The sequence below is a fragment of the Cordyceps javanica genome, chromosome 3 (assembly GCF_051103115.1).
Source record: "Cordyceps javanica chromosome 3, complete sequence".
Lineage (NCBI taxonomy): Eukaryota > Fungi > Ascomycota > Sordariomycetes > Hypocreales > Cordycipitaceae > Cordyceps > Cordyceps javanica.
Window position 1 is genome coordinate 4,245,654 of NC_139297.1, and position 13,818 is coordinate 4,259,471.

At 55.6% G+C, this 13,818-nt stretch overlaps 5 protein-coding genes across 5 annotated transcripts; 1 reads left to right on the forward strand and 4 right to left on the reverse strand.

Annotated features, from left to right (window-relative positions):
- Nucleotides 1-543: 543 nt before the first annotated feature.
- On the forward strand, nucleotides 544-1,525 carry V2A60_005466 (1-acylglycerol-3-phosphate O-acyltransferase SLC1; the record flags this gene model as incomplete). Its single annotated transcript, XM_083256777.1, has 2 exons — nucleotides 544-1,261; nucleotides 1,344-1,525. The coding sequence occupies 2 exons, from the start codon at nucleotides 544-546 to the stop codon at nucleotides 1,523-1,525; spliced, it is 900 nt and encodes a 299-aa protein (XP_083112903.1).
- Nucleotides 1,526-1,855: 330 nt separating this feature from the next.
- V2A60_005467 (uncharacterized protein) lies at nucleotides 1,856-3,614 on the reverse strand (the record flags this gene model as incomplete). Its single annotated transcript, XM_083256778.1, has 3 exons — nucleotides 1,856-2,872; nucleotides 3,054-3,160; nucleotides 3,332-3,614. 3 exons carry the CDS (start codon nucleotides 3,612-3,614, stop codon nucleotides 1,856-1,858), a joined length of 1,407 nt encoding a protein of 468 aa, XP_083112904.1.
- Nucleotides 3,615-4,327: 713 nt separating this feature from the next.
- Nucleotides 4,328-9,259, reverse strand: V2A60_005468 (uncharacterized protein; the record flags this gene model as incomplete). The annotated part of the gene is made up of 3 exons (XM_083256779.1): nucleotides 4,328-4,690; nucleotides 4,739-8,814; nucleotides 9,124-9,259. 3 exons carry the CDS (start codon nucleotides 9,257-9,259, stop codon nucleotides 4,328-4,330), a joined length of 4,575 nt encoding a protein of 1,524 aa, XP_083112905.1.
- A 1,221-nt stretch (nucleotides 9,260-10,480) lies between these two features.
- V2A60_005469 (ADP-ribosylation factor family-domain-containing protein) lies at nucleotides 10,481-11,436 on the reverse strand (the record flags this gene model as incomplete). The annotated part of the gene is made up of 5 exons (XM_083256780.1): nucleotides 10,481-10,744; nucleotides 10,807-10,952; nucleotides 11,001-11,017; nucleotides 11,073-11,183; nucleotides 11,237-11,436. The coding sequence occupies 5 exons, from the start codon at nucleotides 11,434-11,436 to the stop codon at nucleotides 10,481-10,483; spliced, it is 738 nt and encodes a 245-aa protein (XP_083112906.1).
- Nucleotides 11,437-11,705: 269 nt separating this feature from the next.
- Nucleotides 11,706-13,441, reverse strand: V2A60_005470 (uncharacterized protein; the record flags this gene model as incomplete). The annotated part of the gene is made up of 2 exons (XM_083256781.1): nucleotides 11,706-13,189; nucleotides 13,240-13,441. The coding sequence occupies 2 exons, from the start codon at nucleotides 13,439-13,441 to the stop codon at nucleotides 11,706-11,708; spliced, it is 1,686 nt and encodes a 561-aa protein (XP_083112907.1).
- Nucleotides 13,442-13,818: the final 377 nt, after the last annotated feature.

Below are 13,818 nucleotides of genomic sequence, written 5' to 3' on the forward strand. Positions count from 1 at the left end.
ACCGCATTTCGCCAAATATCTGCAATCTACTCCGTACTACACCTACCATCCCCGTCGCCAGCTTGCATTCTTCCCTTTTTTTCTTCTTTCCTCATCTTTCTCCTTCTCGTGACACCCTCTCTTTGCTGCCGTCCGCGCCGCTGCGGCCACTCCTCTTTCTCGTGACTACTACTCTCTATTCGATCCCACGGCAAGCCTCCATACACCATCTGCCGCATGGGAAGCTACTGTTAGGAACTCAGTCTCGCACTATTCTCCCGCCCCCGTCTCTCCGCATCCGTCTTGTCTGTCTGCGCGCGCCTCTCCTGCTCCACCACCCCTCCAACGCCAGATTTGCCTTGTCCAGTATAATTACCAACGCCTACGAGCCTAGCACACTGCTCGACGACGAGACGGCACGCAGTCTCACCCTCAACGCCACTCCGAGACACCCCGACAATCCTAAAGAGAAAAATACCTACCGCCAACTGCTCAACTACCTTTTGCGACACGTCGCCCGGCTCTTCTCTGACCTCGATCCCTCCCCGGCCGCATCCCTCAACCATGACCGCCTTTCTTTACTACACCACCGTCGCTTTTGTCGCATACTGCGCCCTTACAGCCGCGCTCTTCATGCTGTCCTTCATCATCCCCAGAGCGGGCTTCTTTGCCCGCAGCCTCGCCATGTACATGACTTTTCTCTGGGCCGCCATCTTCGGTGTCATCTCCTCCATCGTCCTCACCCTCGTCGGCCGCCAAAGCATTGCGCAGTGGGCGACGGCCCGCGCATTTCTCTACTCGGCGCGCCTCACCACCGGCACCACCTTCCAGGTCGACGATCCCAACGACATTCTCGGCTCTACCCGGCCCGCCATCTTCATCGGCAACCACCAGACCGAGCTCGACGTCCTCATGCTCGGCGCCGTCTTCCCCAAGCACTGCAGCGTCACCGCCAAGCGCTCCCTCAAGCACATTCCCCTCCTCGGCTGGTTCATGACCCTCAGCGGCTCCATCTTTATCGACCGCGCCAACAGCAAGGACGCCCGCCAGGCCATGCAGGGCGCCGCTGACGAGATCAAGGCTCGCAAGCAGAGCGTCTACATGTTTCCCGAGGGCACTCGCAGCTACACCAAGGAGCCCACCCTGCTGCCATTCAAAAAGGGCGCCTTCCATCTCGCCGTCCAGGCCGGAGTGCCCATCGTCCCTTGCGTCGTGGCCAACTACAGCCACATTCTCTACCCCAAGGACTTTGTCTTCAATGCCGGTGTAGTGCCCATCAAAAGTATGCTCGAATTTTTCATTTGCCATTCGTAACCCTGCCATTGAACGCTTTCCGGAATCTTATACTGACATGCGTTACCCAGTCCTCGACCCCATCCCAACCGAGGGCCTCACTACCGCCGACGTCGACGAGCTCACCCGTACCACCCGCGAACTCATGCTCGAGGAGCTCATGAGCATCACCGCAAAGGCCCGCGGCCAACCCATAGCCGTACCCGCCAACATTTCGTCGGCCAAGTCTTCCGGCGTAGATATCAATAGCTAAATGACAACAAGTACTGTTGGATGACCACCCTCACCAACTGCCATGTACACGCTGCCGTCACCCCAATACGACAAGGAGCACGACGCCGAGACGATTCGTCAATGAAAGAAGAAGAAGATACACAACGCACTGCCCCGACATATTATTCACCATTCCGATTGCATGGCAAGACTTGTATTTTTTTTGGCCTATTAGAAAGAAAGCATCAAATGCACACATACATACGTTAGTATATAACTGAGGCGTACAGGACAGAGAGGCGCGAAGGAAGGAAAACAGAGGAGTAATTTTCTCCTGATACGGCTGATACCCCCTTTCTATAGAGCTTACTTAGAAAATCGCATTCATCTTCCACCCGGTCGCCATCATGCGCGAGACAAAGACGAGCGCCGCGCCGCTCAGCATCATGACGCCCGAGTAAATTTTCATGCCCGTGTAGTCGTCGCCGCCCCAGCGCTCCAAGATGGCGCCGCCGACGGGGCTGGTGACGAGGCCGCTGACGGACGACAGGGCGAATAGGAGCCCGATGCGGTACCCCGACTCCTCGAGCGGCGAGATCTTGACGACGAGCGGCGCCAGCAGCGCAATGTAGGCGCCCGACGTGCAGCCGAACAGCGCCGAGAACGCCCACACGGCGGCGGGGCTCGCGGCGGGCACGTACAGGGCCAGCACCAGCACGCCCGCGAGCGCCGAGACGGCGACAAAGGTGTTGTAGGCGCCGACGCGGTCCGCCACGAGGCCCGCGCCGACGCGGCCGACCAGGCTGCCGGCGTTCATGGCGGCGACGAGGTAGTGGCCCTGCGCCTCGGGCATGCCGTGGCCGCGCGACTCGACGGCCATGTAGTTGATGGGGATGAAGACGCCCAGCGTCATGAGCAGGAACCCGACGTTGACGAGCGCGAGCTTGGCCTCGCGGAACGGGCCGAGCAGGACGCGCCGGGACAGCGGCGCCGGGCTCGGCGGCAGGCGCGCCCGCACCGTGGCGTTGGCGACGAGCAGCAGCGCCAGGACGACGAGGCACGCGGCGCGCAGCGCCCAGGGGAACCCGACGCGCGGCACCAGCCGCGCGAGGAGCACGGGCAGCGCCACGCCGCCCAGGGAGGACCCGGACGTGGCGAGCCCGTAGGCAAGCCCCCGCCGGCGGCCGAACCACCCCGCGACCAGGGCCGTCGCCGGCACGTACAGCGCCGACATGCCCAGCGACGCGCACAGGCCCTGCGAGAGCAGGATCTGCCAGTACCGCGTCGCGAGGGAGGCGCTCGCGAGGCCCCCGACCTCGAGCAGCGTGCCGCCGGCGACGAGGGCGCGCGGCCCGTACACGTCGTAGAGGCGGCCGGTCAAGGGATTCTGTGGTAGAAACCGCCAAGGTGGTTTGGTTGGTACGTGGTAAGCCCAAAACAAAAAAGAAAAGGAAAAAAAGAGGCCGAATGGAAGAGAGACTGAACCGTAGAGGATAGAATGAAAAAAAGACAAAAAAAAGACAAGATAAAAGGGACCGGGACGGGGAATTGGGCAAGAGACGACATACAGTCACATAGGCAATGAAGATTTGCAGCGACGGGATCCAGGATATCGTGCCGGGAGAGTACTCGCGGAGGTAGACTTCCTGATAGTAGCCCTGAAAGGTGCCAATGCCTAAAGTAAAAAAAAAGACAACATTTTTGTTACAGGCTCTCATTAGCCATCAAATTCTGTCTTCGTCTTCGTCTCCGCCTCCCCGCCCCCGACTCCCAAGTCACGGAAGAAGTAGAACAAGGAGAAGGAAAAGAGGAAGAGGAATAAGAAGACGGATGGTTGGGGGCGTACAGTTAATCATCCCAAACGTGCAAAACAGCATGCACCACGAGCTCAGCAGCGCCAACCACGCCGCCAGCCCGCCATCCGGCGGCGGCGACTTGTACACGTCGCATGCATCGTCGCCGCCAGACGATGCGCCGCCCTGCTCCGGGTCGTGTCGGACCGGCAACGGCGGCAGCGAATATCCCGGTGCGTCGTTCCGTGTAAGTGGTGATGATGATGGTGGTGGTGGTGCAGGATCCGTTGGCCTCGCATGCGCTACGACGTCATTGGCACTCTTTTCCGTAAACATGATGAATCAAAATAACAATGAATCGTGCTTGTGACCAGAATTAGAGCAAAAAAAAAAAAAAAAAAAAGAGACGATTCAATTCTTTCATTCATTCTTCCTTTTTTTTGTCGATTCCTCGCCCGGTCTTATTCTTTTTGTTCATGGGCTTTTGTTGCCTAGTTGCACAACAAGGCTGTATAAGCTTCAGTTTTGCTCGGCTTTGGTCGCTTAGCATCGCACCGACACAACGGCGGAGAGTACAGAGCAGAAGAGATCCCCCCCCAATATCACGGCAAGCTTACAGCAAAACTTCCCCGCCATCTCCGGTTTCTGGACGATGGCGGGGAAGTTGCGGTGTACTGGGAGCATAAGTCCCCGAAGCTGGCGACGCGATTCGCAAAAGAGGCGCCGAATCCTTTTCGAAAGTAAGATCGACCTCACCATGCATGACTTTGCATGTCCGACCTCGGTCATGGTATGAACATCTGTACATTGGAGTCATCATGTACCGCTTTGCCACGCCCACGCCCACGCCCTGATGCAGCTCGCAACGTTTCATACATTATTCTGTTGCTCCTCTAAAGAGTATCTCATGTACACGTTTTACCATGATTACAAAAAATAAAATAAAATAAAAACAAGTAACAATGACATCCACCTATTTTATGCCTCTCCTCCCTTCATCGTCTAGACAAAAACGCCTGTCACAATGCTCATACATGCTCATACAAAACCTAATCGCTAAGAGCCTGCAGTGCCTGTGATAGCGGCACGACTCTCAAGCTACGCCCGCGCTTCAGCCCCGAGTACGTATTCGTCACCGTGGGGCTGCGTGCGTCCTCCCACTTGCGAAATATGCGCTTCATGTCGCGTGGGATACCTTCCAAGACAATCGTCGAGACGGGCACGAATGGACGGTCTTCCATGCTCGCAGCTAAAATGGCATACTCCTGCGCAAAGTCGAGCGCGTTGCGGAAGGAGGAATATTGCGACTGCGCACCGGAGCCCACAACAACGTACATTTCAAAAAAGGCGTCCAGCACGTAAATTTTAAGCGGTGACAAGTCATTCTGGTTGAAAGGGGCAATCTCCGTAATCTGCTAGCGTTAGCATTGCCTTCGTTCTAGGGACTTGGTCAATCTTACCTGGCGGCGAGCATCCGCGTCAGAGCAGAATAGTCTGCTGCCGTACTTGCTGTAGTTGGGCTTGAGACGCCAGTGATCGGCCGAATGAGACTTGGCCTGCCCTTCCTCGAACAGCTGCCAGAACGAAGCTGGCTCGCTGCCCTCCTCTAACTCCATGAGTTCGCCAGAAATGGTGTTTTCCATACCAACCAGTCGGGCAGCACTCAGCTCGTCAACATCACTACCTTTACCTTTCCACAGACAGCACTTGCCGCTATGAGAAAGGATGAACGGGAACCCAGCGCAAAGGCTGGAGGTGCTCATGTCTACTTCGTCAAACGCCACCTGGCCGAGATATCTGCGCCCACAAAGCATGTGAGGAGCCAGGCTGTCGAAGCGGTCGCTGGAGCCGCGTCGAACGATGATGACTCCGCCCAGAGCTTGCATAAACTCGGTCGTCTCCTTGCCTTGGTACAGCTTGAGGAGCCTGCCACCGATGGCCTTTGCTTCTCTTTGGGCAAAAATCTGAGCATCTTGTGCCGTGGCGTCGGGAACCTCGTCGCCAACCCAAAAGTACAGTTCAACATTGCCCGCACCTGCTGCATTCTTGAAACTGTGAGCGCAAATGTACATCTCCCCATCAAAAAGCACACGCTCGCTCTGTGCCGATACAGGCGTCTTCTTGCCATCCCCAGAGAGCCGGTACATTTGAACCTCCTGGGTTTGAATCTTAACCCCTGACTCAGGGTGGCTCATCAGCACTTCACCCGTGTCAACCTTGAAGTCCTTCCTAGGCCGTGGCGGTCCGAAGAAGTCCTTGAATAATGTGGTGATTTCGCCTGGCTGCTTGGTCGGCGACGGCATTGGTGATCCCAGTGCAGAGGCTGCCGCAGAAGATGGGCCTGCGCTGGAAAGGGGTCGTCCGTGCCGTGACTTCGGCCGTGACGACTCGGCTTGCGGACGCGGGCCATGCAGTGTCGGTCTGGGCGAGCCTGGACCGATAGTACCAAACGTTCTAGAGGGCATGGCGTAAGCCGGGGATACAAATTGTCTCTCTGCCTGTCTTTCCCGAGGAGTTGTAGGCTTTTCGGGCGAAGTAGGGGTGGTTGAGGAGACTTGTTTTGAGGGAGAAGAGGTGGGCGAGACGACGGACCGAGGTGACGACGGTATCGGCTTAGAGGGAATTTCGGGCTTGGGCAAAGAAACGGCATTGGGTGGAGGCGTATACTTGGGTGACGCGAGAGGCTTCGGGGAAAGCGTTGGCTTCTCAGAACTCTGTTCAGCACTGCCCAGGAACTTGGAGACACGGTTAGCGCTCAAGGGCCTAGATTGTCTCCTCTCTGCAAGGCTGCTCTTTCCAGCAGCGGTATTTTGTGAGGGAGAAGTAGCCGCACCGGCGTCGGAGTGGAGGGTTGACTTCTGCAACGGTGTTTTGGGCGACGGGCTGGCGTCAGCATGTGCTTGGGTAGTGACTGCTTCCCAAGGGCGCTGTGGCGAAGGCTTGCTGCGCGCAGCTGCGTTGGCCGCGACCTGCTCCTGAATAGACGCAGAGGGCTTCTTCTCGGGTTCCGGGGCCGCTACATCATCTTCGCCGTGTTTCGCGTCTGGCTCCGCAGTCCGCTTTACAGGTGCGGGTGCGGGTGCGGGTGCGGCTGCTGTGCCGGCCGCAGAAGTTGGGGCCTTTCTCTTTGGCCCACGAGCTCTGCCCTTGGTTATATGTGTCAGCTGCGGACCTGGCGCAGAGGGTTCAGCAACTGCGTTGGTGCCTAGTCCCTTGTCGTCTGATGAACCTTGGCCTCCATTCGATGCCATTGGAGGCGGACCTCGCGCGAGCATATTCGCGAGACCCGGATTGAAACGGTCTGCGAGCTTACCAGTACCGCCGCGTCCTTGCTGCAGGCTTGCAGGCGCCGTGGTCTCCTTCTTCATGCTGGGGACGCGACGGGCGTCGGCGCCGGCAGCGTTCCTATGAGGCTCCGTGGAAACGCGGCGAGGCTTCTCGAGTACCGAGTTTGTAGCGGCGGAAGCGGTGCCGCTGGGAACTCGCTTGGGCGCAGGCACTGGTTTCACTGGTTCTGACTTCCTCGTAGCCGTGGTAGAAAGCCCAGCGGTAGGGTTGTTACCACGGATGGAGCCGCCTCTACCGAGCTCTGCTCGTCTGGCTAGGCCCTCTGGCAGAGCCGCTGGTGCTGAAGCAGCTGTAGAGCTTCGTGTGACACCTTTACCTTCCGCTTGTGCCTTCTTGAAGTCTTCTCGTTTCTTGAGGATCGAATCCTTGAATTCATCCCGTCTTTCCGTCTTTTGCGGGCCGCCAGTCACGGCAAGGGCCGCCTTTCCGCGAAGTATATTTCCCTTGAACTCATCTGGTGCCACGTAATTTTGTGTCTTAGTGCGGCGTAGACTGCCGAGAGCGTGCCTGAACTCGGGCTCTTCAGATCTTTTGGCATCGGCATCCATAGGGCGGGGTTTCAAACTTGATCGAAAGTCCACTTTCGGCGGCGTGGCGGGTTTGGGTTTTATGGCCGGGGGCGAAGTTACGGATGCCTGCTTCACGAGGTCCGGTTTATGTTCAGGTTTAGACTCCAGCTCCGGCTCCGGCTGAGTCTCCGTGTTCACGTCCGGCTTGTTATCCGGAGTTAGTTCTGGCCGGCCTTCCCGCGGAGCGGGAGTCTGCGGATGTTCAGCTTCAAGACTTGAAGACGGCCGCTCTGTTGGCGGAAATGAGAAGCCCTGCTTAGCGGCATGGCCAAATTGCGGCCTGTTCCCACCTGGCGGCGGCGAATAGATCCCTCCCAGGCCAGTCGTGTTGGTCTTAGCGCCTCCATCGAATGGTGTCGTCCTCATGAGTCCGCCGATGCTGACTTGATGCTTGTGCGGCGAGCTTGGGCGACTACCCTCGCCGCTTGGGCTCGTGGCTTTGCTTCGGGCAAGCTCCGACATCCACTCAGGCTGTGACTGGTTGGATTTGTGCTGCGGTCGAGGGGATTCGGGTCGGTTCAAGGCACTTTCCAACCAGCTCGATTTGGTAGGACTCCATCGTCTCGAGTCCATGGTTTTGGAAGGGCTGACAGGGATCTTCAGATCGCTCGGCTCGCGGCTCAGGGTTCCTTGACTTGAATTATCGGGCGCCGCGCCCTCTTCCCTGCTCCCGCTTTGTGATGTAGGGCGGCTGGTTCCCGGCGTAGCTGATTCTCTAATTCGACTTCGTGCTCGTGGGCTGCCTCTCGACACCTCTCCATTTTTGCCACCAACATTGCCAGAGACTGAATCGACACGACTCAAGGTAGGAGGGCTAGCAACGCTCCAGCGCTTAATACTGTCGCTCCTCTTCATCATAGCACTCTGAACAAACCCACCCAGACCTTTTGTTGGGGAGGCAGCGCGTGTTGGTGAGCTTCGGCCGCTGGGCAGGTCGGCGTCAGCATGCCTATCTGCCACGCTTTGAACAACTGGTGGATCGAGGGGCAGCGGAGATGCGAGACCAGCAGGCTTTGAGCCGGCTACAGATTCCTTTTGCGCATCAGACATGCCAGGCAATTGAGCCTTGACGGACAACATGTCCGTGGTATCGCTGTCCTCGACTTGATTTTTCCTAAAAGCAGCCGAGCTCTGTCCACGATCGGCCGTCTGGCGGAACCATGAGGGGTCCTTCAAGCCTAGCGTCTTAGCAATGTCTTCCCTCGTGAGGGTCTGGTGTTCGGGCGTCGCAGCAGGGGACTGCGGCTCGTGCATCCGGACTACGCCGCGCTGCGTGGCATTCTGCGCGGCAACCATGCTCAGTGGGCGCGAGGCGGTGCCGCCACGCGAGTTGGGCCGGCGCTGCTGCCAGGACAGGGTCGAGGTCCTGGCAGGAAGGCTGCCAGAGGCCCCAATATCGTGCTTAGACTCGGTGCCGATGGGGGCCTCGTTCTCCTTGGTGGGCGAGTCAGGATATCCCATGCCGCGCGGCGGTTCGACCGAGGGCTCGCGAGAGTCGTCGAGGAGGAGTGAGGAATCGAGCTTCAGCGAGTCGGAAAGATTGACGGCGCGGGCATTGGCACGCGGGGAGGGGGTGTTGGCGGGCGAAGACTTTTGCGGCGAGATGGATCTTGCGCGTTCTGTAGCAATTGGGGAAATTGGAGTTAGCTAATTCGAGTTCTTTGAAGTCTCCACGGTGTGATCCAAGGCAAGGTACAGTGCTCTGTTTGGTGACGGCGATTTGAAGGGAGAAGAGGGGGGGTGTTTTCTGCCAGCTGCCAGCCGGAGGAGCCGTCGGTGGCCTGCTGGTCCAGCTGTACGACTTGAACTCTTGATGCCGTTTACTTTCTCTTAATGGGACCCTTTCTTTTTCTCTCTGCACGACCCGACTGACAGCGTACATGCCAGATTCCTGGCCTTGGGATCGGAGCTTAATGACGACGACTCACCTTCTCGTCTGGCCTGGCGCTCCCGCTTGGCCGCCATAAACTCCTCGCGCTCGCGGGCTCTGAGCTGATCATCCTCAATCTGCTTGCCGCGTAGCTGCTCGACCTGCTCGAGGAACTGGGAGACTTCGTCCGACATGTCGTCCGCTCCTTTCGCTTGGGTCGGCGTTGTCGAGGGTCGGGATTTAGGTCGTTTGGTCGAGAAGTTTCGAAACCACCTGGGACATGACAAATACTCCGTAGGATTCCGTAGCGATTGTCAAAGGGGAAGATGATGGACCGAAGACTTCCACTATGCACTCTGCCCTCCGGGAGAAGCACCGTTTGGTTTGTCTGCGCAAAGAATTCGGAGTCGAGAGGGGGGGTGGAACAAGGGCGGAAAGAGGTCGCAGCTTCAGGCGGCGACATACACAGCTCAGCCAAAGAAGTAAGTACTTACTCTGTACCCAAACGATGGCTGTCGCGTTACTCGTAGTGTCTCAAGGTACAAGTCAGCGAGACTACACTTGTACCTACAACAGCCAGCTTATAGCGGACAGTTCTCATTTTTAGCGCGCCTTTTCGCGGCCTGCGAAATCCACATAGAGGCCGTTGCCGCTAAGACCAGGTACTTGTCGCCTGTTAAAGCCTTGTAACGCTCATACCAGCGCAACAAGGGAGGGAGCCTGGCCGCAGCATCTGGCCGCTCTAGCAGCAGTCTAGCAGGGGGTCCTTTCACTTTATTTTAATAACCAGCATCCAAAGACATCTCTAACAAGGGCCTGCATTTACAACCCTCCCTTTTTCCCCAACGCAATGCTAATATTAGTGAAGGATATCTTCTTCTACGCCCATATTCTTCGGGCTTTTCCACCGATGGAAAATACATCGGCTCCAAGTAGCTTCTGTTAGCTCACCCATCATGTCCCAATATGGCGTGTCAACAACAAACCAGCCCAGCAAAACAAAAGCCCACCCGCACCGCGTCGTCTCCGCGTGTCAGCGAATCATGACACTCTTCCCGGCGCTTGGTCTTAATGGAAAGCATAGCATCGGTATAAATGCGGTATCCCGCGTCGTCGCAGCCACCCGCCCCCTCGGCTATTGGCCCGGGCCATTTTTTTGCGCCCCTAGATATATGGTTGCGCCCAATCGCCTCAGGCCGTTGCATCATCGCCTCGCCTTACTCGTATGTACGTCATGCGTCCTGCTGCAAGCTGCCACTGCCTCCCCCCTGGCACCGGACTCCTTAATAGGCTGCATAACCTGCACCGCCCTCGTCGCGTCTTCAATATATCTTAATTGGTTTCATCCTATACTTATACTTGTATTCGTGTGATTGTGGCTCACTTTGTTGTTTCTGCACCGGCCGGTACACTGCCTAGTATAGAAACAGCCTCTTCTTTGCATCCTCCACAACCCATGCCAGGCCTTCCTTCAAGTTTTTGCCCGTCATGGCGCTGCACTGCAGGATGTGCCACTGGTGCGTTCGAATCTCGTTCAACCGGAGGGCCTTGGCTTCGTTAACGTCTTCCTTTTTCGTCTTGTTCATGCTGCTGCTTACCTGAAGAATCTCTGCCTCCGTCATACACCCGTCCACATCCGTCTTGTTAGCAAATATGAGTAGACAAGCCCCTGCCAACCGCTACAGACTTTGTTAGCTGCTGGCCTTTATTCACCACTCGCCTTACTGTCGATACGACCTACCTCTTCCTCCAGCAACCCGTGAAGCTCCTCCCTGCAGTCGCCAATCCGCAGCCGGTCCGTAGAGTCGACCACCCAGATCAGAGCATCCGTCTTTTCGAAGTAGTTCCGCCAGTATGACCGCAATGTTTTCTGACCACCGACGTCCCCTGAATCAGTTAGCAGTCGCCTGGTTTAATAGGGCCATAAATACTGACAAATATTGAGCTTGTACCTAAGCAGTCAAAACTGTTAGCTGAGGACCATGCCACGACTGCGTCCTGACTGACCCGTCGTAGTCTATCGTCTTGATAATGAACCCCAGCGTCGGGCTGACTGTGTGAACGTCCTCGTTCAGGATTTTCTTTACGATAGTCGTCTTTCCTGCGTTGTCAAGGCCACTGCCCAACACCAGGTTAGCTCAAATCTTCCGGCCTGCGGCACGCCAACCCACAGCATCAGAATCCGCATCTCCTTGTCCTTGAGTCGCGCTTTTCGTAGAATCGACAGCATGCTGAGAAGGGCTTGTTCTGCGTACGCTATTTTCCGAGGCTTGTTAAAGTACAGGTACTTCTGGAAACGCGCTTCTTGGACGTGTGAAAGCTCGCTCGAGCAAAGTGAAAGGGCCAAAATGATGGTGCCTTGAACACGCATGGGTGGGGTCTTCTGATCAGGGCCTCCTGCGAAGCTTGCAGCAGTTGCTCGACACTGCAGCGCACGTCGTCTCCCTTGCAAAAGGTAGGTACTTGATGCTTTTCGTTTGTGAACAGTCTGTATTGGCAATGAGGACTATGTTAATTGTTGTTGGAAACCCGTCTAAGCTAATCATTCATGAAGCGATCTTGTCATCTCGTCGCCGAATCCTCGCATGCTTGACAACTACTCCGTAGTAGCTTCTACACGGATAATAAGCCATGATCCATCTATCGAACATTTTCGAGGGCTTGGGCCTCCAACTCCCACACGAACAAATCCAACCAACGCGTCTTTCCCTCCCGCAACTCACTTTTCAGGCAGCTCAAACGGCCAACCTGGGAAAATCCAAAATTTTCCAGCAATTTCTTTCTAGACGGTAGCCTCTGGTCTTCGTCATGTGCATCAAGGTATTCCACAAAGACGCGGGCATACTGTCGCACATTGTTTGAAGCTAGTTGCTCGTAAATCCCGACTGCGTCGTCACACTTCCATTCAAAGTCAATCAAGCTGCGGTGAATGGGAGACACCGACATCAGAATTCTGTCCAAGAGTGCCGATCCATACTTTTTACCCTTGTGGCTTGGATGAACAAACAAAGTGATGTTACAGGAATGATCAATGTGAATGTCCCGCGCGTCGAAACTCGATGATTCTCGCGGCATCGCGAAAGCAAAACCGACAATGGTGGCTTGCCGCTTTGCGGACTTGCCCAGGTACTTGACATATTCTTTGTACGCCCTGTCAGCGCCGGCGGGCCACTTTGACCGGTCCAGGAGGTCGTCTTCTCCCCCAGTTGCCACAATGAATGGACGATTGTCCTTTTTGCATTTGTTGAGAACACCTACGATATTCCAAGGTTTGAGGGCAACCGATGTCTTGTGACAATTCTCCTCACTGGTTTGCCGCTCCGAATTAATGGTTTCCAATATTCCCTCGATATCATCGTCTGTTGCAGGTCGAATGGTACAGTCTGCCCTTGGAAATGGGCTTTCTGCTTCCTCTTGCACAGCATTTTGCACCCCTTCTTGGACAAAATGTCTTTCCTGAAATCGTTGGGCAAGCTTTGCTCTAGCCTTTAGTTCCCTACTGATTTGCATGTCTGAGGTGATGTCTCCACGACGATATGCTGGCTCCGATTGCAAGTTGAAATTATGATGAAACTTGGTCTCTGGATGCTCAATCGCTGGAAGAAAATCCCCAGTCTCTGGGTCAATGGCAGAACAGTGGACTGGTGCGTTTCCAGCTTTGGGAGCAATGAGATTCGGCACTGGTCCTTCCGTTGTGTCCATGACCCAAGCAGCGATGGAGAGCGATCGCGGGTTGCTTGAAGAATGCAATTCCTCAACCATGGGCGACGAGCCATGATTGAACGGATTCTGGGTTCCGTTCTCCTGGGCGGGGAGATTCTTGTTTGGGGGGGGAGTAGGATCCTCTCCGATGGCGCTGATGCTCCAGGACGGAGTAGAGTCCTTGGTCTCAGAACTGGTATGCTCCTTGTCCTGGATGGCTTCAGACGGTATTTTCCACTTTGAGGCTAGTTCTAATAGCCCTTTCCTTGCAGTATTAACAGACTTGATAGACTCATGATCTCGATCAACCGGATCGTTGGCCTCGCCCTCGATTGGGGGGCTGTCGTTGCTGGGGATGGAACCGGGCAGTGGAGCCTTGACAGGCGAAGTCACATTGACATTGTCTTGAGCCTTATTGCTATCTACTAAAGGTTAGTTTGGCGGATTCTAAGGGGAATGGTGCTGCGTCTACCTCGGCAAACACGCTCTTCGATAACCAACGAAGCATTCTCAACGGCGTGGCTAGGATATTCCCCAGATTCTTCTTCTGAATCGTCTTCATGAGCCAGGGCAGATTCATCTAGCACCCATTCGAGCAAGCCGAGGAAACTCCCAGGTAGCACTTCGCTGGATCGCACCTCAACAGCTGACCACTCTTGTACAGAGGCTGACATGTCTTTGGAACTCAGATGAAAGTGTATCTAACCAGAATCGAACAAGTTTGGCAATATCGAATGGCGGAAACTGCCGCCGAAGCGTGAAGGATAAGAAGAATGAGAGTAAAGCTGATTTTTTTTTTCTTTCAGCAAACAGGCGTCGTTTGTAGGTTCGTAGCTGGCAGCTGGCAGCTTGCAACCGCCTGTTGGTGGTCAGCCGCCAGCTGCCATTGAAAGCACTACCGCATATAAACGCTATAAGTGTGCTGATTTGGTTCCACGCTCTTGATATGATCCCTCTAATAAAATAAAAACCCTGATCTGCGGTTTCGAATAATCATCTGCTCCTCAAGTGCTTCTCAATACTTTGCCAAGATCATGAGCATCATTAGGTC